Raw genomic sequence first — 23,792 nt, 5'->3', positions numbered from 1 at the left:
ACATTCGACTTGTTTATCTAATAATTATGACTTTATCTCATCATTTCAACTTTCTTATCCCAATTTCAATTTTCTTATCTCATGACTTCAACTTGGACTTTTTCTGTCATAATTAGGACTCATAATTTTGACTTTAACTAATTTGACTTTTCATGTCATAAATATGAATTTTCATCTCATAATTTTGACTTTTTTTTTCTTAGAATTCGACTTTATCTCATAATTATGACCTACAATTGGGGTATTTTTACGGGCTTTCTATCCTATTGCACTCTATTTTTTATACATTTGAATTTGACTGTAATGTAAACAATAAAGGGTTCTTTAAAAACGGTCACACTGACGTCATCCCTATATTATTGGTCAGCCATGGCGCGCTCCTGTGGGCGTGACTATAAGGCGGGCTCGTTCACGTCACAGCGGGCACACGCACAAGGAAGACGAGCTAACATGGAGCCCAACGCCACCATCCTGCGCGTCAAGAGAAAGCGGGGCACCGACCCCGCGGACTCCTTGCTGCTGGCCTGCAAGCGTATCCGACCGGCGGAGACGTCCCAGGGCACCGGCGAGGCGGTCCCGGAGCCCGGCGAGGACGAGGTGGAGAAGTCCGTCTTCAAGCTCGTGGCCACCGTCGCCACCCAGGTGAGGTGAAGTAGGCCGCGGCGGAAGCCTCGGACTTTCCTGGCCACGCTCGCCCGGTTCACGTCAACGCTGAGGCGGGCGTGTGGGACGAATAGTTCGTCGTTCTTATCTCATTTATTACACGTAATAATGTCCTCAAATATCTGCCGGGTGTAATAACGTCATTTCGCTGCTTTTCACTGAATGCTATCTGTTGTTAGCATGTAGCAGCTAGCTAAAAGAAACTAGACGTCACGTTGAAATGACATCATCGTTTAAAAACTCGACTATTTTATCAAAGGCGCATGGGTTTAATTTTACTTATAAAATAAAAAAATCGAGATAATGGGAAAATAAAATCGATATTATTAGATTAAAAGTCAATTCTGAAATAAAGTTGACATTTTGAAATTAAAACTAATTAGGCAATTAGACATCTAACTTATGACAAAAAAACTCATAATTATGATTTAAAATGAAAGGACTTGAGATAAAAAATTGGAATTATGAGATAAAAACTCATAATTATGAGCTAAAGTAATATGACATTATAAAATTGGGTTAAGTCTAAATTATGAGATGAAAACAAATCTAAATTTTGTGATGAAAAATCACAATTATGAGGTAAAAAGTCACAATTGGGAGATTAAAAGTCGGAAGTATGAGAAGTCATACTTATGATACAAATAAGTCATAATTCTGAGATAGAAAGTCGAAATTCATATATGACAACTCAAAATGATGAGATGAAGTCATAAAACTAATAAAATGATCAACAAAGTCGAAATAAAATAAAAAATGTTACGGTATAGACATTATGAGATAAAAATCAATTATAAGATAAAAAATTCTTATTAATGACAAAAAAATCGAGATGATAGAAAAATAAAATCGAAATTATTAGATAAAAAGTCCATTCTGAAATAAAGTTGAAATCATCAAATAAAAACTTATAATTATGAGCTAAAGTCATATTTATGACGTAAAAAAATCGGGATAAAATAAAGTCTAAATTATGACATTTAATAATCTAAGTTTTGAGATAAAAAAAAATCACAATTATGAGATACAAAGTCATAATTAGGAGATAAAAAGTCGAAAGTATGACATAAGTCATAATTCTGAGATGAATAAATAAGTCATGATTCTGAGATAGAAAGTCAAAATTCTGAAATAAAAAGTCATATTTATGAAGATCATATATGACAACTCAAAATGATGAGATCAAGTCATAAAATGAACTAAAAGTCGAAATAAAATAAAACATTTTATGGTATAGACATGAGATAAAAATCAATTATACGATAAAAAATCCTATTTATGACAAAAATCGAGATTATGGCAAAATAAAATCGAAATTTAGATAAAAAGTCAATTCTGAAATAAAGTTGAAATTATGAAGTAAAAACTCATAATTAGGTAATTAAACATCTAAATTATGACAAAAAACTCATGATTTAAAAAAACTGAAATTGAGTTAAAAAGTCAAAATTATGTCGAAACAAGGAAATTATGAGATAAAGTGACATTTATGATGTACAAAAAAATCAAGATTATAAAATAAGAGTCTAAATTATGAGATTAAAAAATCTAAATTTTGAGATGAAAAATCAGAATTATGAGATCAAACATTTTTATTGAGATAAAAAAGTCATAATTAAGAGATAAAGTCCAAATTCTGAGATAAAAAATCTAAAGTCATAATTCTGAGATAGAAAGTCGAAATTCTGAGATAAAAAGTCATAGTTATGAAGATCATATATGACATAACTCAAAATTATGAGATCAAGTCATAAAAAGTCCATTCTGAAAAAGTTAAAATTATGAAATAAAAACTCATATTTAGGAATTAAAAACCCTAAATTATGACAAAAAACTCATAATTTAAAAAGTTGAATTTATGAGATCAAAAGTCGAAGTTGTAAAATAAAAAGTCATAACTGAGATAAAGTCTAATTTATGAGATTAAAAGTCATAATTCCGGAATGAAGTCAAAATTATGGAAATGATGAGAAACAAGTCTATTTTATGAGCGTGCATTGCAATTTTCAGTTTATCTCATAATTACGACTTTTTATCTCATAAATCTCATAAATTCGACTTGTTTATCTCATAATTATGACCTTATCTCATCATTTCGTTTTCTTATCTGAATTTCAATTGTTCAACGTAAATATAACTTGATAGGAGAAAAGTCCTGACAGTAAAATATTAAACACGTTCATCATTTATACTCTTTCAGAATGGCCACAGTTTATTCACAGGAAGTATTGATAACATTGATTACAGTAATTAACGTTACATTTATATTGTTTTGCTAGTTTGAGGAGGCTGGAGTTAGCTACTGATCAATACCAGACTTGTCTTGAAATTTAATAACTTTGTCATTAGAGCTGGGGGATAAAATGATATCAATGAAAAATGCGTTTTTTTCTTCGCCGTAAGAAAGCGGACGTATGGAAGCAAGGTTGGTTGCATGAACAAAGACACTCACTCTGATAACTGAGTAAAGCAGGAAGTGATCACCGCCAATCAGGTAACGGTATCAAATATCAAGTGTGGTTGCGCCATCTTGTTGTCTCTCGGTTGATTATTGGCATGGAGTGAAAAGAGAAAGTAAAAAATTAATAAATTGTGGATAAAAGGAAGAGTCACCTCGACACTATGGCACTTTTTTGGGATTTTTCCAATTGGACCGTAGTCAGAATCAGAAATACTTTAATAATCCCTGAGGGGAAATTTAAGATTTTCAGCACAATCCCATTCAAGAGCAGACAAACATTACAGGGAGACAACAGGATCGCTGACAGGTCTGCCAACTTCCGGCGCCCTTTACAAAGAAGGTGAGAAACAGGTAAATGCTGGGGGTGTGGTGAGAGAAAAAAATATTCAGTCCTAACCTGGGCCCTGGAGAGGGGGTCCAGACTGAGGCCAAGGGAAAAAAACCTCATAGCCATAGCACACATAAATGTGTGTAAGAGGGAAACATCAAAGGACATTAAAGACATTAAAAGAGCAGAGCTGCTGCAACCAGCCACTTCTACACGCAGCCACAAAAGTAAAACAACAACAAAAACACATACACTGTGGTGGCCCCTGCGGTGTTCCACGGCGTCTGCTGGGGTGTCGGCAACATAGCCAGAGACGGGAGCAGGATAGTATAGGTCTTTATTGTCATTGCACAAGTACAACGAAGCTTTGTTTTCAGCACAAACTCGTTCAAAGATTAGACAAACAAACCGTGTACAGGGTTACAGAACAGGAACGCTGATGGGTCGCCACAAGGCGCCCTGTAAAAGATGGGGAAAAAGGTAAAACGCTGGGGAAGGATGAGTAAAAAAAATAGAATCGAGACTAGGCTCCTAAAGGGGTCCAGTCTGGAGTGGGAAAAAACCTCCATAGCAAAGCACATATACTAGAGATGTCCGATATATGCGTTAAAGTGTAATATCGGAAATTATCGGTATCGTTTTTTTTATTATCGGTATCGTTTTTTTAAAAGTTTTATTTTATTTTTTTTATTTATTAAATAAACATAAAAAACACAAGATACACTTACAATTAGTGCACCAACCCAAACAACCTCCCTCCCCCATTTACACTCATTCACACAAAAGGGTTGTTTTTTCTGTTATTAATATTGTTTCCTACATTATATATCAATATATATCAATACAGTCTGCAAGGGATACAGTCCGTAAGCACACATGATTGTGCGTGCTGCTGGTCCACTAATAATACTAACCTTTAACAGTTAATTTTACTAATTTTCATTCATTACTAGTTTCTATGTAACTGTTTTTATATTGTTGAACTTTCTTTTTTATTCAAGAATTTTTTTTTAATTTATTTATCTTATTTTACTAATTTTTAAAAAAAGTACCTTATCTTCACCATACCTGCTTGTCCAAATTAGGCATAATAATGTGTTAATTCCACGACTGCATATATCGGTTGATATCGGTATCGGTTGATATCGGTAATTAAAGAGTTGGACAATATCGGAATATCTGATATCGGCAAAAAGCCATTATCGGACATTCCTAACATATACATATTACAACGTACATCTCGAGATATCTAGCAACAGAGGGAAGGGAGTGCGGGGTCATGGTAGTCGGCCGCAGCTCTCAAGCGCTGCCCATCCTTCCATCACCCCTATGGGATTTGCATCGAGGGCGTTGGATTGGGGGTGGGGGGAATGTATGTGTGTGGCGTATATTTTTTGGGATGCATGTTTGTGTGTAAGCCTGCAGTGTGTCTCTGTTCCGCGGCCTTGATGTTGTGCAGCCGATAAGTCCAAAGTCAACAACAACAGGTGTGTGTCCATGAGAGACAAGAAGGAAGTTTGTTGTGTCTTCGCCGCACTGTCCTTCGGGAGAGTCTCCAAGCCAGGGAAACAATCCAAGTTAGGGATGTCCCGATCCAGGTATTTGCACTTCCGATCCGATACCGATGTTGTTTTCGCACTTCCGATCCGATACTGGCCTTATCCGAGCATGTATTAAAGTTTAAAGTTATTTAGCCTACTTAGTTGTCAGATTCATGTTGAAAAAGGTTTTAGTACTCTTGATAACAACTAGCCAGCTGAATTAGGCGAGTTTGAATAATACACAATGGAGATGTTGACGTGCGGAGTTTCAAACACTCTTCATTTTCTAGCAGGGAACATTTCAAATGATGCTACATATTAGCAGTAATGCTACTTTTTTATAGCAACGCTTTTGCCCCACACTTGACAAATCACGGTTGTCTGTTCGACATATTCCCACTCGAAGCCCAACCACCGCCAGACGATGGACCCCCTGCTCTTTTTCTTGGGAATTAATTAATTCTTCCTTCATTATTACCGCTCACACGGCTACGCTAGCATCACAGCAAACGTGAGCCATGCCGCTACCTCTCTGCTGGGAGAGGGCGTGTACGTATGTGACGTATAGGGATGATACTCGAAACCGGTTTCCCCGGTTGTTTGATAAGAAAAGAACCGAGTCCTCGGACTCGAATCCCTTTTTGAGAACCGGTACCCGTTATCGAGACCACTATAGTAAAGGAAAAGAGTTGATTCTCGTCCTGACCAGAAATGCTCCGTGGGACATCACAAGAAATGACGTCACGTAGCTCAGTCATTAGGCGCAGATAGCGAAAGCAGGAAAACAATGGACGGGAAAAGGCGCTCCAAGGTGTAATAAAGTTCAAAACAAAAGCTATCATCCATCGAATAACTTTACTGAGAGATTTTAGCAGGGTAAAACACATGACGAACACTTTTTCGACCAACCGGAAACATAGCAACCAGGCTAGCAACGCACCTCCTTTACGGCAGCTGTCGCAACCTTCTTAAAACAACCGCAGCACATACATATATACACAACACATCTCCCTTTTTTAACTTTTGTTTTTCTTTCCTTGTAAACAAAACAAAATCACACTGTAGATGTGTTGTCTGTCTAATTATAAATAATGCAGACGAGGCGTGTTGGCTGAGTTCTTGACGTTTACTTTCGCAGCGTGGCAACATGCAACACTTTTCGGGGCTACCGCGCATGCTCGTAACTCCCGTTGCATGCTGGGTAGTGTAGTTGTTATATTCTCTCGCTCATAACATGTTTCCCCCTATAAAGAAATAATGTTAACTCAATAAAGTGTATTTCTTTTTTTAGCTTTAACTTTTCATTTTTTTAGCATTGTAACCACATTTGCAAACAACTTTTCTCTTAGAATTTTCTTTCAATAAAGAAATAAAGTGCAAAAATGTCAAAGCATCATAACAAACAGTTACCGTATTTCCTTGAATTGGCACAGGGAATATAGTATTCGCACGTCTAGAATTACTGCCGGGTCAAACTCGTTTCTCAAAATAATTAACGCATGCTTGGCCTTATCGCCGGTTTATTATTGAAGCTGGATCAAATTCGTTTCGCAAAATAATTTTATTATCGCATGTCTATAATTTTCGCCGGGTCAAACTCGTTTCGCAAAATATTTAGCATATGGCTAGAACTTCCACCGGGTCAAATTCGTTACGTCACGAGTGACGCTTTACCTGTCCTCATTTTCAAAATGGAGGAAGCTGCTTTCAGTAGTTTGCAATCGCACAAACGAAAAAAGATAAAGAGCTTTTCAGTAGGATTTAAGGTCCAAGCTATTGAATACCGGTACAATATGCTAAAGAGAACAGTAAGCAGCTATGTTTTATTAATATACCGTAGCTGCGTGTGTGAAATACTGTATGTCATTAAATGACTCCCGCCTCCTGGTGGTAGAGGGCGCTGCCGCGCTAGTGATCCTTCTTGCGACTTCCGGTACTGCAGAAGAAGTGAACACACGCAGCAAGAGATTTTTTTTTTTTCCTCTGCCTGAACTTTTAACATGGAGGATTACATACCGGTATCTAAAATAAAACAGTTTTCTAAACTGGACTTTCAATCGAAGCAGGAGGTAATAATTAAAGGAATATCTCCATCGAAACAGAGACTTTTAAAACTGAAGAAAGAAAATAAGGAAGACTTCTATAAACAAGTTATCGATGCTTTTGGTCAGAAGGAGCTGCAAATGGACTCCATTTATAAGTACAGGTAAGACCATAATAACGTTTTTTTTAATTGAATGTGCTTTTCATGATGGTATGCTTACATCACACTCAAAGCGCACGCCTAAATTTTATGGATTCCTTTTGGTAAACGCCGGAGTGAGAAGAGGTTTTAAAATAATTACCGCATGCACGGCCATCCCGCCGGTTTCCGGTAAACGCCAGAGTGACAGGAGGTTTTAAATTAATTAACGCCCCTGCGGCTATTCAAGGAAATACGGTATGTCAAATAGCAGCAGAAGTGCACTTTTTGGAGAGCTGTATTATTTTCAGTTTTGTGCCCAAGCGACTGATTTTATTTAACACTATATTATTATTTATACACCTATAGTGATCACAGAGACAGCTTGTTTTTGTGTTAATTTATATATTTGTTTCTCTGAAAAATCTCAGTTAATATACTTTGGGTAACAACTGTCAATATTTATTTATTTTATTTTATTTTTTAGGTGGGTAACAGTCAATATTTATTTATTTATTAGATTTTATTTTTTTATTATATAATAAAAGTGAGCTTTTGTTAAACCAAATATTGTGTGTTTTTTTCCATATACAACAACCTATCTGGACTCCATAAGAGAATCGATAAGGAATCGGTTCGATAATAGGCTCGAACTCGATAATTCCTTATCAAACATCATCCCTGGTGACGTATGACGTGACAGTATGTGACGTATGTAGAAGGTGCGCTTGCTGTCTGTGAGAAGCAGACACAAGAAGGAGTGGGAAGAGCCTGTCGTGTAATGCCAGCAGCTAAATGCAACTGCGTGAGAACGTATACTCGACTGTGTTGAAGGTGTGCTGGAAAATGCGGAAAGGAAATTAGGGAGCAGCAGAAAAGTGGAATGTGTTATTTAAATATGTGCGTTGGAAAACACGGACCGGAATTTTTTTTTAAAACTGGATCTGGATCGTCATTTTCCCATGCCTTGAAGATACGCATTTTTTGGCAAATATCGGATCGGGACATCCCTAATCCAAGTTAGAATGTTTTGTATACGAGTGAAAATAAAATGTGCTTTTCACTCTAAATTGTCTATGACTGGTCCTCAAAATCCTGCGGGGCAGACAGTCCGATGTGTTCCAAAATCACAAGAGTGTCCACAGTTCTTCCCGCATCCTCCGATAGTTTGTGGCATCTTTGGGGTACTTTGAAGATTGCCAGCAACGATAAACCAGAGCAACGCTTGTTCCAATCAGCAGACGTCCTGTTGTCATAATTCCGAATATGTAGATATCTTCACGTCCTCGACTGAAAAGGGTCGCCAGGCACGCGGCACTCCCTCTTCTCCCAAGAGTCCGTCGCGTGTCCGGCAACAACCGCTCCGTCACGACAAGCAGGTTCCCCTAAACCCAAGATCTTGTCGATTTCCTTGAGGCCAGTTAAATAGTTCCATTGTTGATTTGGAGAGCAGTGCAAAAAGAGGCAACAACAAAAGTTAAGACAAAGAAGCAAGCGGGAGAGGAAAGGGGAGCGTCCACCCTCGATGAGTGCCAGAGAGGAAGACCCAACAAAGCAACCAAGAGAGCCGACTCCACCGGCTCTCTGCCAGTGTCCAGTCCGCATGGATGAGCGAGGGTACGTCCGAGGTGTCCCGATACCTGCTCATTCAGCCAAGACACTGTGAAGCCTGCCTGCAAATATAAACAAAACAAAACACTGGCGGAAAGCGATAATCGATAGAAACAAAACAATCAAACCAGCATTTTGACAGGCAGGCTCGTTAAAAAAAAAAAAATCTGCGTCCAGGGCACGTGCGGACTTCCGGAAATGCGCATCCTTTCTGATTTCAATGTGTTAAAAGACACGGTGCGTTAACACCAACATTGACTACGTGTCTATCACGGGAAATATTGATATCCTTTAATTGCCAGTGTTGATAAAATGATATTGTTAGGTTCAAACACTGATGACATCTATTAAACAAGACAAGAAGCAGGGAATTAAACAGAGACAGAATAAAATTTGGCTCAATGGAGGAGAGACGTCTAGACCTGTACCCTTTGCACAGTGTCTCACCACGCTCTGACGAAAGATTGTACGCCTCCTCTTTTATTTGGACATTCCCTGATTACATGGCAACAGCTGTTTCTAAGGGAGGAGGGGTCGTAAACAGCCATTGCCTTTGATTAAAAACAGTTAAAAAAAAAGGTGCCTGGAGGGGGGTCAGGCCCTGCCTCCTCTCCGCCTTGTAGATCTCGGGTCAAGACAATATCTTCCTGTGGATTACAATACATCAAAGAAACCGACGCCTTCATGTCGCTCCCCATCCTATACAGTGGAGTTTTACAAGCCTTCTTCTTGGTAGACCTTTTGTCTTCTCGCCGGGAACTCATGGCAACACAAAGTTTTGTGATAACTTGGATACAATTATTCTGACAGATAACAGTGATGAATATTCCTTACCTGAACAATGCTTCTTGTCCTCACCAGGATGCTCCCGTCCAGACGCAGGTCCGCCAGGCGCTGGCCCGGCCCCGCGTGGCCCACGCCCTGCGGCCCTCCGCCAACAGTTCCCAGCGCATCTTCGGCGACCTGCGGAGCGCCAAGTGCGGCGTTCGCCGGGACGAGCGCTACAGAATCCTCTCCAGCCACCGCGCCGGTCTGTCGCCCCCGGCTCCGCCCCGGAACCAGCGGGCGGGCGACGTCGTGGAGGACGGCGGCGGCGGCAAGAAACGGGACAAAGGTTTGGGGGAAATCCAGGTGGTGGACCTGGTGCACGAGGATCTACCAGAGCAGGACAAAGCTCTGGGCAAGGTGAGGAAACGCGGACTGGACTTTGCCGAAAACCGCTTTGACGTGTTCTACGGCAGTCCTCAGACCCTGAAGTGATCCTGTGCAACAACACCAAGATGCTGCGAGAGCGCCTCAGCGTCTCCACGGCGACGGCGGAGGAGGGCCAGGACCAGGACCAGGACGACGACTACGTGTACGACCTGTACTACCAGGAAATGGTGGCGCCCGGGTGGATCCAGGACATCCTGTCCGTCAGGGCCTACGCCGAGGAGGGAGAACTGGTGTGTGTGGATGGATGCGGGCGCAGATGAATGAGTGCGGAAATGTGAGTGGGTGATTACCTCGGCGCTCGCCTGGATCCACATCACTATGCCCGTTTCCATCAAAGGTGCCCGACTTGGTGACGCACGAGGAGGAGGTGTACGAAGACGAGGACGACGAGAACGAAGAAGGCAACTGGAGGAACGACTACCCCGACGAGGACAGCGACGCGGGGAGCGACCGGGAGGAACGCTACGGCGGTACGTCACTCTCGTGTCACTTGTCTCGTCTCATGTCACTTGTCTCGGGACCAGGTGGTGAGCCACGTTCATAACTGCCTTGTTTTTGGCTGTGGGCCAAATGGGCGCCATTTTTAATTTGTGTAGTCAAGTGATGACTAAATCTGGGCTCTGAGCAATTTAAAATCAATTATTATAATATGATATAATTAGACAATATTACTGTATTTTCCAGACTATAGAGCACACGGTATATCTATCAATCAATGTTTACTTACAGGACTGTCTCAGAAAATTAGTATGTTGTGATAAAGTCCTATATTTTCTGTAATGCAACTAAAAAAACAAAAATGTCATACATTCTGGATTCATTACACATCAACTGAAATATTGCAAGCCTTTTATTATTTTAATGCTGATTACGGCATACAGCTTAAAGGCCTACTGAAATGAATTTTTTTTAATTTAAACAGGGATAGCAGATCCATTCTATGTGTCATACTTGATCATTTTGCGATATTGCCATATTTTTGCTGAAAGGATTTAGTATAGAACAGGGGTCACCAACGCGGTGCCCGAGGCAGCTCACTGGTAGTGAGCTGCCTCTATTTTTTTAATTGTATTTATTTACTAGCAAGCTGGTCTCGCTTTGCCCGACATTTTTAATTCTATAGAGACAAAACTCAAATAGAATTTGAAAATCCAAGAAAATATTTTAAAGACTTGGTCTTCACTTTTTAAATAAATTCATAAATTTTTTTACTTTGCTTCTTATAACTTTCAGAAAGACAATTTTAGAGAAAAAATACAACCTTAAAAATGATTTTAGGATTTTTAAACACATTTACCTTTTAAATTCCTTCCTCTTCTTTCCTGACAATTTAAATCAATGTTCAAGTAAATTTATTTTTTTTATTGTAAAGAATAATAAATACATTTTAATTTAATTCTTCATTTTATCTTCTGTTTTTTCGACGAAGAATATTTGTGAAATATTTCTTCAAACTTATTATGATTAAAATTCAAAAAAATTATTCTGGCAAATCTAGAAAATCTGTAGAATCAAATTTAAATCTTATTTCAAAGTCTTTTGAATTTCTTTTAAAATTTTTGTTCTGGAAAATCTAGAAGAAATAATGATTTGTCTTTGTTAGAAATATAGCTTGGTCCATCCATCCTCTACCGCTTATTCCCTTTGGGGGCGCTGGAGCCTATCTCAGCTACAATCGGGCGGAAGGCGGGGTACACCCTGGACAAGTCGCCACCTCATCGCTTGGTCCAATTTGTTATATATTCTAACAAAGTGTAGATTGGATTTTAACCTATTTAAAACATGTCATCAAAATTCTAAAATTAATCTTAATCAGGAAAAATTACTAATGATGTTCCATAAATTATTTTTTAAATTTTTTCAAAAAGATTCGAATTAGCTAGTTTTTCTTTTCTTTTTTTCGGTTGAATTTTGAATTTTAAAGAGTCGAATTTGAAGATAAACTGTTTCAAAATTTAATAGTCATTTTTTTCGTGTTTTCTCCTCTTTTAAACCGTTCAATTAAGTGTAAATATCATTAATTATTAATAATAACATAGAGTTAAAGGTAAATTGAGCAAATTGGCTATTTCTGGCAATTTATTTAAGTGTGTATCAAACTGGTAGCCCTTCGCATTAATCAGTACCCAAGAAGTAGCTCTTGCTTTCAAAAAGGTTGGTGACCCCTGCTATAGAACGACGATAAAGTTCGCAACTTTTGGTCTCTGATTTAAAAAAAAAAAGCCTTTAATTTGAGCGAGGATGAAAGATTCGTGGATGAGGAACGTTAGAGTGACGGGACTAGAATGCAGTGCAAAACATATCTTTTTTCGCTCTGACCGTAACTTAGGTACAAGCTGGTTCATTGGATTCCACACTCTCTCCTTTTTCTATTGTGGATCACGGATTTGTATTTTAAACCACCTCGGATACTATATCCTCTTGAAAATGAGAGTCGAGCACGCGAAATGGACATTCACAGTGACTTTTACCTCCACGACAATACATCGGCGAAGCTCTTTAGCTACTGAGCTAACGTGATAGCATCTGTCTCAAATGCATATAGAAACAAAATAAATAAACCCCTGACTGGAAGGATAGACAGAAAATCAACAATACTATTAAACCATGGACATGTAACTACACGGTTAATAATTCTCAGCCTGGCAATGCTTAACAATGCTGTTGCTAACGACGCTGAAGCTAACTTAGCAACTTAGCAACCGGACCTCACAGAGCTATGATAAAACATTAGCTGCGTTCCAGCGATCGACGGCGCGACGAAGGACTTCACCCGATCACAGATGCGGTTCGCGGCTAGCATTGGCTAGCGCGTCTGCTATCCAAGTAAGTCCTCCTTGTTGTGTTGCTACAGCCAGCCGCTAATACATCGATCCCACCTACAACTTTCTTCTTTGCAGTCTCCATTGTTCATTAAACAAATTGCAAAAGATTCACCAACACAGATGTCCAGAATACTGTGGAATTATGCGATGAAAACAGAGCTTTTTGTATTGACCTCAATGGGGGAGCCATACCTCTGTTCTACTGGCTACGTCACGCGCATACGTCATCATACAAAGGCGTTTTCAACCGGAAGTTTAGCGGGAAATTTAAAATGTCACTTTATAAGTTAACCCGGCTGTATTGGCATGTGTTGCAATGTTAAGATTTCATCATTGATATATAAACTATCAGACTGCGTGGTCGCTAGTAGTGGCTTTCAGTAGGCCTTTAAGAAAACTCAAAAATCCTATCTCAAAAAATTAGAATATTTCCTCAGACCAAGTAAAAAAAAAAAAAGATTTATAACAGCAAAACAAAATCAAACATTTGAAAATGTCAATTAATGCACTCAGTACTTGGTTGGGAATCCTTTTGCACGGATTACTGCACCAATGCGGCGTGGCATGGAGGCAATCAGCCTGTGGCATTGCTGAGGTGTTATGGGTGCCCAGGATGCTTCAATAGCGGCCTTTAGCTCATTTGCATTATTGGGTCTGGTGTCTTTCAGCTTCTTCTTCACAATACCCCACAAATTCTCTATGGGGTTCAGGTCAGGGGAGTTGGCAGGCCAATGGAGGACAGTAATGCCATGGTCAGTACACCAGTTACTGCTGGTTTTGGCACTGTGGGCAGGTGCCAGATTGTGCTAGAAAATGAAATCATCATCTCCATAGAGCTTTTCAACAGATGGAAGCATTTGTGGGAAATAAGTTGTTCTGCAGAGTGAAACCAGGATTTATGGAAGCCTCATTGTACCAACTTGTTGATTTACAGACCACAGATGGAAAAGAAAAGTGCTTTTGTGTACGATTCATCCATTTTTTGCTACTTTTTAAGCCCTTTTTTACAGTAGTTTCCTGGTTTTGCTCGCTCAATAAGAGTCCAAAGAATGCAGCGGCCAAGGGGGTGTGGTTTAAAAACATTGGGTGGAGGGGGGTATCCGCAGCGTTGTCGACAATGCCCACCCCCAACATGACGTGCGTTGTCCCGTGTCGCAGGCCACTGGGAGGAGGAGCACTCGTACAGCCGCCGGAGCTGGCAGCGCTACCAGGGCGAAGTGCTGCGTGAGCTCAGTCGCCACGGCGACGACGACGACGACACAGACGGGAGCAAAAACGATTCGGATTGATCCCGCCGTGGCCTTCGACTCGCTACCAGAACGCGTAGCAAACTCTCTTGACGTGCCATTGGTGACAGATGCTAACAATCATTCCCTCAAACGACATCTCGGACTCACAATGGACGTCCTTTCTATTTTTTTAAAGCAGCAGTGGAGTGTTGTGTGTTAGAAGTGTTGCCGTGTGTGATAGGCCTCGTATGCTTTGTGCCATCTTTTTCTTCTTTTTGCTTCAGGCGAGCGTGTGATTGTTGTCGTGGGGCCGCCAGTGTGGGTTGACACTTTTTTTTTTGTTGAATGTTAAGGTTGTTGTAAATATGTAGATGTGTATAAAATAAAATACATGTTAACAAACCTGGTGTTGCGTCCTTTTTATCAGCACACCTTTGTGCTACTGTTGCGTCTGAACAGTCTTCCTCTCAGGGAATTAAAGTCACTGGTCAATCCCAAGTTCTTTCAGATGACATATGTGCAGAGTAAGAAGGACCATCAAGACAGAATAGGAATATTATCAAGTTTTACTAAAGCTTTAGGAGACCAGTCCTACAGTCCGTTAATAACGGCATCTAGAAGCGGTCTGAAAATCAAACGGGAGGAGACAACTTATTGAATACGAAAACGGGCCCCACCCTTCCCAGAAAGGAATACAGCCTCGCTGTTCTAATACTGATAAGGTAAAAAGGGAGTATGCTATACTCTCACATTCCAACCCCTTCAAGGTAAAAGCACAGTTTGTTTACTTGCGGACATAAGCTGCAAGCAAAAAGAGTACACATGGGAAAATATTAGCTGCTTTAAACATGACTATGAATGAAGAAAGAACTCTTATAAATATATGCATTCTCCACACTACATGTACGGAGCCCCTAAAGGGACGGGGGGGAATTTGTATTTTTTTATTATATTTTTTATAACTTTATAAAAAGTTTCTCGTGCGCACGAGATACATGTCTAAAAAAAAAATATATTTTTTTTAGACATGTTTCTCGTGTGCACGAGATACATGTCTAAAAAAAATATTTTTTTTTTAGACATATGTGCACGAGAAACTATCGTGCGCACAAGATATATGTATAAAAAATAAATAAAAATTTAAAAATTTTTTTTTTAGAACTTTATAAAAACTATCTCGTGCGCACAAGATATATGTATAAAAAATAAATAATTATAAAAATTTTTTTTATATAACTTTATAAAAAGTTTCTCGTGCGCACAAGATATATGTATAAAAATAAATAAAAATTATAAAAAAAATTTTTTTATAACTTTATAAAAACTTTCTCGTGCACACGAGATACACGTCTAAAAAAAAATAAAAATAAAAAATTATACCAAAAAAATTCCCCCATGTTCCTTTAGGGGCTCCGTACAGATGCTAACATCAATTGATGTACATCATCAGTACGTGCTAAACTATTAACATCTTAGCTTTAGTGCTGTAGGTGACAAAACAAATGATGTCATATATTTAATAAACCTCATTAACAATGAGTAGATTTCATTTTCACGACATATTGAGGGCCAATGTAAAACTAGCTGTAGGCCAAATATGGCCCTGCAGGCACACTTCAATAAATGTAGTCTTTCAATTTTGACAGAAAAATTGCATGTCTTGAAAATTTTATATTATCTGATCATGCAAAAAATCATCAAAATGTATTCCAAACATTTTTAGGCTAAAATAATACTTCAATATATCTGCTTGTCATTCTGACTCATGGCTTCAAAGAAAGCTATCCAGAGACCTTTTAAATAATGCTTTTTACTTAGGTTAAACTTGTGTTTATTTGTTTTATTACTATTATTCTCTCAATGTTATGTTTTTATTAATTACTGTATTTATATTAAATGTTTACATATATTTTATATTATTTTATTTTCCGCTGTGGACCCCTCAATTGTGACGTTTTTCCTCAAATCCTCAGTGCCATGTTTTGTTTTGTGTACGTACGTGTGTTTTCGGATCAAAAGTGCTATAAAAGTTTTTTTAAAAATACAATCAAATGCGTGATAATGAGATTATTATACAATATTCTTATTTACAAGCGGCGTTGGGTTTCCCGTTTTAATTTGTAAAAGTGTAAAAACAGGAGTTGGGCGCGTCACGTCCGGTTTATGTGACGTCACGCAAATTCACTTCCTGTTGACATAACTTCACGTATCTCTACTTCTAACAACCAAAAAGCTGTGAAAACGATTATGCTGTGTTGCAAATGTAAGTTATTTACTGAAATTGAGTGAGCCTATGGCTTTGCACTTTGTTTATTATATATATATATATATATATATATATATATATATATATATATATATATATATATATATATATATATTGCATTCTACTTTAGTTACTTTGAATTTACAACCCCCTGCTGCTGTTTTGTACTGTTTTTGTACTTACTCTGATTATTGATCAAATTTTTGTAAATGTTAAAATTTATAAATAAAGATTTATAAAAAAAAATCTTCACGTATCATAAAGGTTTATAACATTTTTTTTTTAATTTTCAAAATGAAAGAAAAAACATTTATGGGTTTAAAAAGCTGTGAAAACGATGATGCTGTGTTCCAAATTTTGATTATTTACGGAACTTATGTGGCCTATGGCTTTACATTTTGTTACACACTTATATTTTGCATTCTATTTTAGTTACTTTTTTGACTTTACAACCCCCTGGCGCTGTTTTGTACAGTTTCTGTACTTATTTTGTTTATTATTATTCCCTAATTGTATGTAAATGTTGCAGATTACAAATAAAAAGGTTTATAAATAAATAAAATACTATTCTTATTTACAAGCGGCGTTGAGCTTCCCGTTTTAATTTGTAAAAGTGTAAAAACAGGAGTTGGTCGCGTCACGTCCGGTTTATGTGACGTCACTTCCTGTTGCCGTTTCTTCACGTATCGACGATTTCTCGACGCTAAGAGAGCACAGCTTGTAAGTTTAATGCACACAATAAAATATATTATTGCTCAAAAAGTTATGTTCGTACAAGTTTAGATTGCGGGATGCCGTTTTTTTTTTAAAAGGAGAAACGTGAATGTCTGTTGTATTCACGTTAGCATTTAAGCTAGCGCTCACCGGTTTTTAAGTTTACCAAAGTGTTCCAAACATTCCGTTTTTTAATCATTTTATTTTAAAAACGGTAACACGAACCTTGTGGAGTTTTACCGCGGTGTACTATCATACTGTTTATCGTTACATCTCTACTTCCGGTTACAAGTTACAGAAAATAAGTCACTCAGTGCATTAAACAATTCTGACCACAAGATGGTGCTGTTTCTTACAAAAAAATATTCAGTTCATTCTATTTTTAAATGGTGTCATTTTTGACAAATGAAGCGATTAGTCCATGAACAATAAGACAGTGGATCTTTAATACATTGCCGTGTAATAATAAATATTGTAAGGAATAATCACTCTGAATACATTGTGCCTGCAATTGATTTACATGCTTTTAAAACGTCAACATATTTGGTGAATATTGCAATACTGTAAAGTAGAAAAGCACACAAGGAGTTTTGTTTTTGTTTTGTACAAGGCAACTCGTTGGTCTTCGGAGGTAATTAAAGTGTGCAGGAAAGTTCCACTTCCCGCTTGACTCCACAGGGAAAGAAGAAGAAGAAGAAGAAGAAGAGTGCAGGACCAGCGGCTGCACTAATCAGGCGTGTGGAGTGAAATAATAAGAATAGTCATGTTTTTATTACCCGGGCGGGACGCTACTCACTCTTGTCCATCTCCGTGAGGACGCAGAAACACGTGAACTGAGTCACGTGGGTCAGAGAGCCTGCAGGAATACAACATACAGGACATCTCAATCCAAATAGAAGATCTTTGAACATTTGATGTTGGAAGCAAAATTAAAAAATATATATTTTGCATTGTCAAAACAAACACAATGATATGGATTTTTTTTTTTTTTAAATCGTTAAGGTTTACCTCAAGTTTGGCCCCGGGGACCCATACGGGTCATAGTGATAACAATTTTAAAAACAAGAATCTGTAGCTCGGGTGTACAAAGCGCGGCCCCGGGGGACTTTAACAGCCCACTATTAAATAACCCCATTAAAAAGTGGAATAAAAGAGCAAACAGGTGAAATGTAACAAGAGAAAGTTGCAATATTAATTGTAATATTTAAATAAAATGCTAATATTGTTTTTCCTTTAAAACGGTCATTGCTGGAAAAAAAATTATGATTCAAAATCAATGTTATGAATTATTGGCCTATTTAAGGCTCCGATTCACATCAAAAGTTCCACTTTCATATATTTTTGAAGAAAATATTGCATATTTTGTGTGACATAAAGGACATATCAAAATATTTTATGTGAAATAATAGGAGCCTTAAATCGATCAATAATTCATAACAACATTGATTTTGATTCATTATTATTTTTTGAGCAATGATGGTTTTAAAAAAAATCCCACTAAAATCATTGGGGATCTAAAAGGGCCCCACTCATAAAAGTGTTAAAATAACTCATACTTTTTTCTTGTCTTTTTTACTTTCAACACTTAAATCTTTACTTCAGATCTGTCTGTGGATTATACATTTTTATGATTTTTTTCATGTTTTTGTGCCCTTTTTTTTAAAGCATATATGACAAAATATTGCATATTGTGTTTTTATGGCAAACACACAAAATACTCAAACTCAATAGTTGATGTGCCTTCAATAAGTCAATAATTCATAACAACATTGATTTTGATTCATTACAATTTTTTGAGCAATTGTAGTTAAAAAAAAAAATCCCACTAAAATCATTGGAAATCTAAAAGGGCCCCAGTCATAAAAGTGTTAAAAATAACTCATACTTAAAAAAATTTTTTTTTAACTTTCAACACTTAAATCTTTACATCAACTTCAGATCTGTATGTGGATTATAAGTTTTTATGATTTTTTTCATGTTTTTGTGCCCTTTTTTCGTAGCACATATGACAAAATATTGCATGTTAACACACAAAATACTCAAACTCAATAGTTGATGTGCCTTCAATAAGTCAATAATTCATAACTACATTGATTTTGATTCATTATTATTTTTTGAGCAATGATAGTTATAAAAAATCCCACTAAAATCATTGTAGATCTAAAAGGGCCCCGCTCATACAAGTGTTAAAAAAAACTCATACTTTTTTTTTTCTTTTTTTTTTTTAAACACTTAAATCTTTACATCAACTTCAGATCTGTATGTGGATTATAAGTTTTTATGATTTTTTTCATGTTTTTGTGCCCTTTTTTCGTAGCACATATGACAAAATATTGCATGTTAACACACAAAGTACTCAAACTCAATAGTTGATGTGCCTTCAATAATTCAATGATTCATAACAACATTGATTTGGATTCATTATTATTTTTTGAGCAATGATAGTTATAAAAAATCCCACTAAAATCATTGGAGATCTAAAAGGGCCCCGCTCATACAAGTGTTAAAAAAACTCATACTTTTTTTTTTTTTTTTTTTTTTTTTTTTTTAAACACTTAAATCTTTACATCAACTTCAGACCTGTCTGTGGATTATAAGTTTTTATGATTTTTTAAAATGTTTTTGTGCCATTTTTTCGTAGCACATATGACAAAATATTGCATGTTAACACACAAAATACTCAAACTCAATAGTTGATGTGCCTTCAATAAGTCAATAATTCATAACAACATTGATTTGGATTCATTTTTTTTTTGTTGAGCAATGATAGTTATAAAAAATCCCACTAAAATCATTGGAGATCTAAAAGGGCCCCGCTCATACAAGTGTTAAAAAAAACTCATACTTTTTTTTTTTCTTTTCTTTTTTTTTAAACACTTAAATCTTTACGTCAACTTCAGATCTGTATGTGGATTATACATTTTAATGATTTTTTTTCATGTTTTTGTGCCCTTTTTTCATAGCACATATGACAAAATATTGCATGTTAACACACAAAATACTCAAACTCAATAGTTGATGTGCCTTCAATAAGTCAATAATTCATAACTACATTGATTTTGATTCATTATTATTTTTTGAGCAATGATAGTTATAAAAAATCCCACTAAAATCATTGGAGATCTAAAAGGGCCCCGCTCATACAAGTGTTAAAAAAACTCATACTTTTTTTTTTTTTTTTTTTTTTTTTTAAACACTTAAATCTTTACATCAACTTCAGACCTGTCTGTGGATTATAAGTTTTTATGATTTTTTAAAATGTTTTTGTGCCATTTTTTCGTAGCACATATGACAAAATATTGCATGTTAACACACAAAATACTCAAACTCAATAGTTGATGTGCCTTCAATAAGTCAATAATTCATAACAACATTGATTTGGATTCATTTTTTTTTTGTTGAGCAATGATAGTTATAAAAAATCCCACTAAAATCATTGGACATCTAAAAGGGCCCCGCTCATACAAGTGTTAAAAAAAATCATACTTTTTTTTTCTTTTTTTTTTATAAACACTTAAATCTTTACGTCAACTTCAGATCTGTCTGTGGATTATACATTTTAATGATTTTTTTTAAATGTTTTTGTGCCCTTTTTTCGTAGCACATATGACAAAATATTGCATGTTAACACACAAAATACTCAAACTCAATAGTTGATGTGCCTTCAATAAGTAAATAATTCATAACTACATTGATTTTGATTCATTATTATTTTTTGAGCAATGACAGTTATAAAAAAATCCCACTAAAATCATTGGAGATCTAAAAGGGCCCCGCTCATACAAGTGTTAAAAAAACTCATACTTTTTTTTATTTTTTTAAAAATTTTAAACACTTAAATCTTTACGTCAACTTCAGATCTGTCTGTGGATTATACGTTTTTATGATTTTTTTCATGTTTTTGTGCCCTTTTTTCGTAGCACATATGACAAAATATTGCATGTTAACACACAAAATACTCAAACTCAATAGTTGATGTGCCTTCAATAAGTTAATAATTTATAACAACATTGATTTGGATTCATTATTTTTTTTTGAGCAATGATAGTTTAAAAAAAAAATCCCACTAAAATCATTGGAGATCTAAAAGGGCCCCGCTCATACAAGTGTTAAAAAAAAATCATACTTTTTTTTGTCTTTTTTAAAAAAAAACACTTAAATCTTTACGTCAACTTCAGATCTGTATGTGGATTATACATTTTAATGATTTTTTTTCATGTTTTTGTGCCCTTTTTTCGTAGCACATATGACAACATATTGCATGTTAACACACAAAATACTCAAACTCAATAGTTGATGTGCCTTCAATAAGTCAATAATTCATAACTACATTGATTTTGATTCATTATTATTTTTTGAGCAATGATAGTTATAAAAAATCCCACTAAAATCATTGGAGATCTAAAAGGGCCCCGCTCATACAAGTGTTAAAAAAAACTCATACTTTTTCTATTTATTTTTTAAACACTTAAATCTTTACATCAACTTCAGATCTGTCTGTGGATTATAAGTTTTAATGATTTTTTTCATGTTTTTGTGCCCTTTTTTCGTAGCACATATGACAAAATATTGCATATTGTGTGTGTTTTTATGGCAACTAGTTGATGTGCCTTCAATAAGTCAATAATTCATAACAACATTGATTTTATTATTATATTTTGAAAAAAGGTGATATTAGAACTTTTTTCTCGTGTTAGCTCTTTTATTCCACTTTTTCTACATTGTGTGATCGTATTTTTAGAATGTTAAAAATAAGGCGGACAACTTACGCAGCAGCTTGGTGATGACGGGCGGGCGCTTGGACTCGGGCAGGTAGACGCCCAGGAAGTAGACGGGCACGCCCGACAGGGCGATGGCGATGCCGATTAGGGAGTTGAGGGTGTCGCTGTAGAGTGGCACGGCCACCAGGAACACGGCGCACATGCAGAACACCACCGGGTAGAAGAGACTCAGCTGTGCAGCACCAAACAGAACAGAACAGAAGGGACAAGCATCCCACTGAGTTTGGAGGAGGCTCGAGTGTGGACGAGAAACATGCACAGAGTTGATGCGACATTGTTCAAAACCGACTGGGTTCTTGCTCTGACCGAACAAAAATCTATTTGAATTTTGAAGCGCAGCGACGGACGTAGAAATTGTGACGGCAAAAGTGCCGACTAGAAACTTAATGATTTGACATATGACCTTAACGACCTGAAGATTTTTAAGGGGTAAAACCATTCCAAATTGACTGGGTTCTTACTTTGACTGAACAAAAATCCATTTGAGGTTTGAAGTTGTGATGGCAAGAGTCCCGACTAGAAACATGTACTGATTTGACATATGACCTCAGCGACCTAAAGCTTCCTGGACAGTGATATAGATGAAAACCAACTGGGTTCTTGTTTTGACGAAACAAGAATCCCTTTACGTTTTAAATAGAGTTCAGGTTGGGAGTAAAAATCGATTAATAATTGCGATGGCTAGAACGCTGCCTAGAAAACATGTCCTGATTTTGACCTATGACCTCAACAACCTGAAGCTTTTCAACTGGTAAAACCATTCCAAATCCACTGGGTTCTTGCTTTGACCGAACAAAAATCCCTTTTAGGTTGGAAGTTGTGACGGCAAAAGCGCCGACTAGAAACATGTACTGATTTAAACATATGACCTCAACGGCCTGAAGCTTCTTGGACTGTGATATTGTTACAAACCAACCTGGTTCTTGCTTTGACGGAACAAGAATCCCTTTACGTTTTAAATAGAGTTCAGGTTGGGAGTAAAAATCGATTAATTAAGTGCATAAACTAGTGTAAACCTGTACAAAAATATTAATGATCAGGTAGATCTTTTAACAGTGTTTATATTATGGTGGTTGTCATTTTTCAAATTAGTTTGCAAGTTAATATTATTAAATTTTTTGTATTAACTAACTAATCTTTGTTTAGATTTTAAGTATATTTTATTATGAGAGCTTTTAATATTTTAGGCCATTTTGATATGTTTTATTTTTTTCAAAAGTGCTTAAAACATATATATTTTTAAATACAAAACGTTGTGTTATAAGTGACAAAATATATTAGTTTTTTGTTATTAAATTCCAATTTATTGCTCTTCATTCTATTTTTTAAATTATGTTTATGTTCTTATTTGATAATACACGTTAGGAATATTCGCACAAATGATCTGTGTCGAATCGGTATCATCGATAACAGTCTGAACCTTAAAAACAAGAGGTATCGCATAGGGATGTGCGTATCGATCCTGTGGTATCGATATATCGATACTCACGCTACTCATTTGGCATCACTTTTCTGAAAAAAGTATCGATATAAACCAAAAAACGGCGTGTGGGGGGTGCAAGCATCACTTTCAGATGTTTTTGATGACTTACTTAAGTTACTATGTGCTGGGACAGCCCTGTACCTGGCAGAGTATAGAGCTGGCCCAGTCACGTGACAGGAGACAGCCAATGAGCGTGGTCAACGTGCAACACACACACACACACACACACACACACACACACACACACACACACACACACACACACACACACACACACACACACACACACACAGCCAGCCGACTGTAGCGATGCAGCCAGGCATATCCAGTGTTGTCCAATTGTTGACTTAAAACAGGCTTTTTTTTTTATTTTTTAGTAATGTTTACTGAATTTTTTTTTTTAAATGATTATCCTAAATTCAAATAATTTCCACACGGTGGAATTTACTGTTAGTTGAAAATTGCTTGAGTATTTAAAACAAGATAAGAAAGA

General features: G+C 36.6%; 2 protein-coding genes across 6 annotated transcripts in view; one reads left to right on the top strand and one right to left on the bottom strand.

The window, feature by feature from the left end:
* Positions 1–400: 400 nt before the first annotated feature.
* slc7a6os (solute carrier family 7 member 6 opposite strand) lies at positions 401–14,457 on the top strand. Its single transcript, XM_062020661.1, has 5 exons — positions 401–642; positions 9,648–9,971; positions 10,028–10,231; positions 10,339–10,471; positions 13,985–14,457. The coding sequence occupies exons 1-5, from the start codon at positions 451–453 to the stop codon at positions 14,113–14,115; spliced, it is 984 nt and encodes a 327-aa protein (XP_061876645.1). The 5' UTR covers positions 401–450; the 3' UTR covers positions 14,116–14,457.
* Positions 14,458–17,434: 2,977 nt separating this feature from the next.
* slc7a6 (solute carrier family 7 member 6) overlaps positions 17,435–23,792 on the bottom strand; it is a 75,704-nt gene continuing 69,346 nt past the window's right edge. For 3 of the 5 annotated variants that reach the window (XM_062020641.1, XM_062020622.1, XM_062020631.1), the window contains exons 9-10: positions 21,805–21,988; positions 17,436–17,891 (exon numbers count right to left, since the gene is read on the bottom strand). In XM_062020641.1, coding sequence (XP_061876625.1) covers positions 17,824–17,891; positions 21,805–21,988 — 252 coding nt within the window. In that variant the 3' untranslated portion in view covers positions 17,436–17,823. Of the gene's footprint in view, positions 17,892–21,804; positions 21,989–23,792 lie in introns of all 5 variants that reach the window. The other 2 variants (XM_062020647.1, XM_062020613.1) reach the window with 2 other exon arrangements.

This window comes from Entelurus aequoreus, linkage group LG02, assembly GCF_033978785.1.
Source record: "Entelurus aequoreus isolate RoL-2023_Sb linkage group LG02, RoL_Eaeq_v1.1, whole genome shotgun sequence".
Taxonomy (NCBI): Eukaryota; Metazoa; Chordata; class Actinopteri; order Syngnathiformes; family Syngnathidae; genus Entelurus; species Entelurus aequoreus.
Note: the sequence above shows the minus strand (reverse complement) of the source record. Positions and strands in the feature narration are given on the sequence as shown.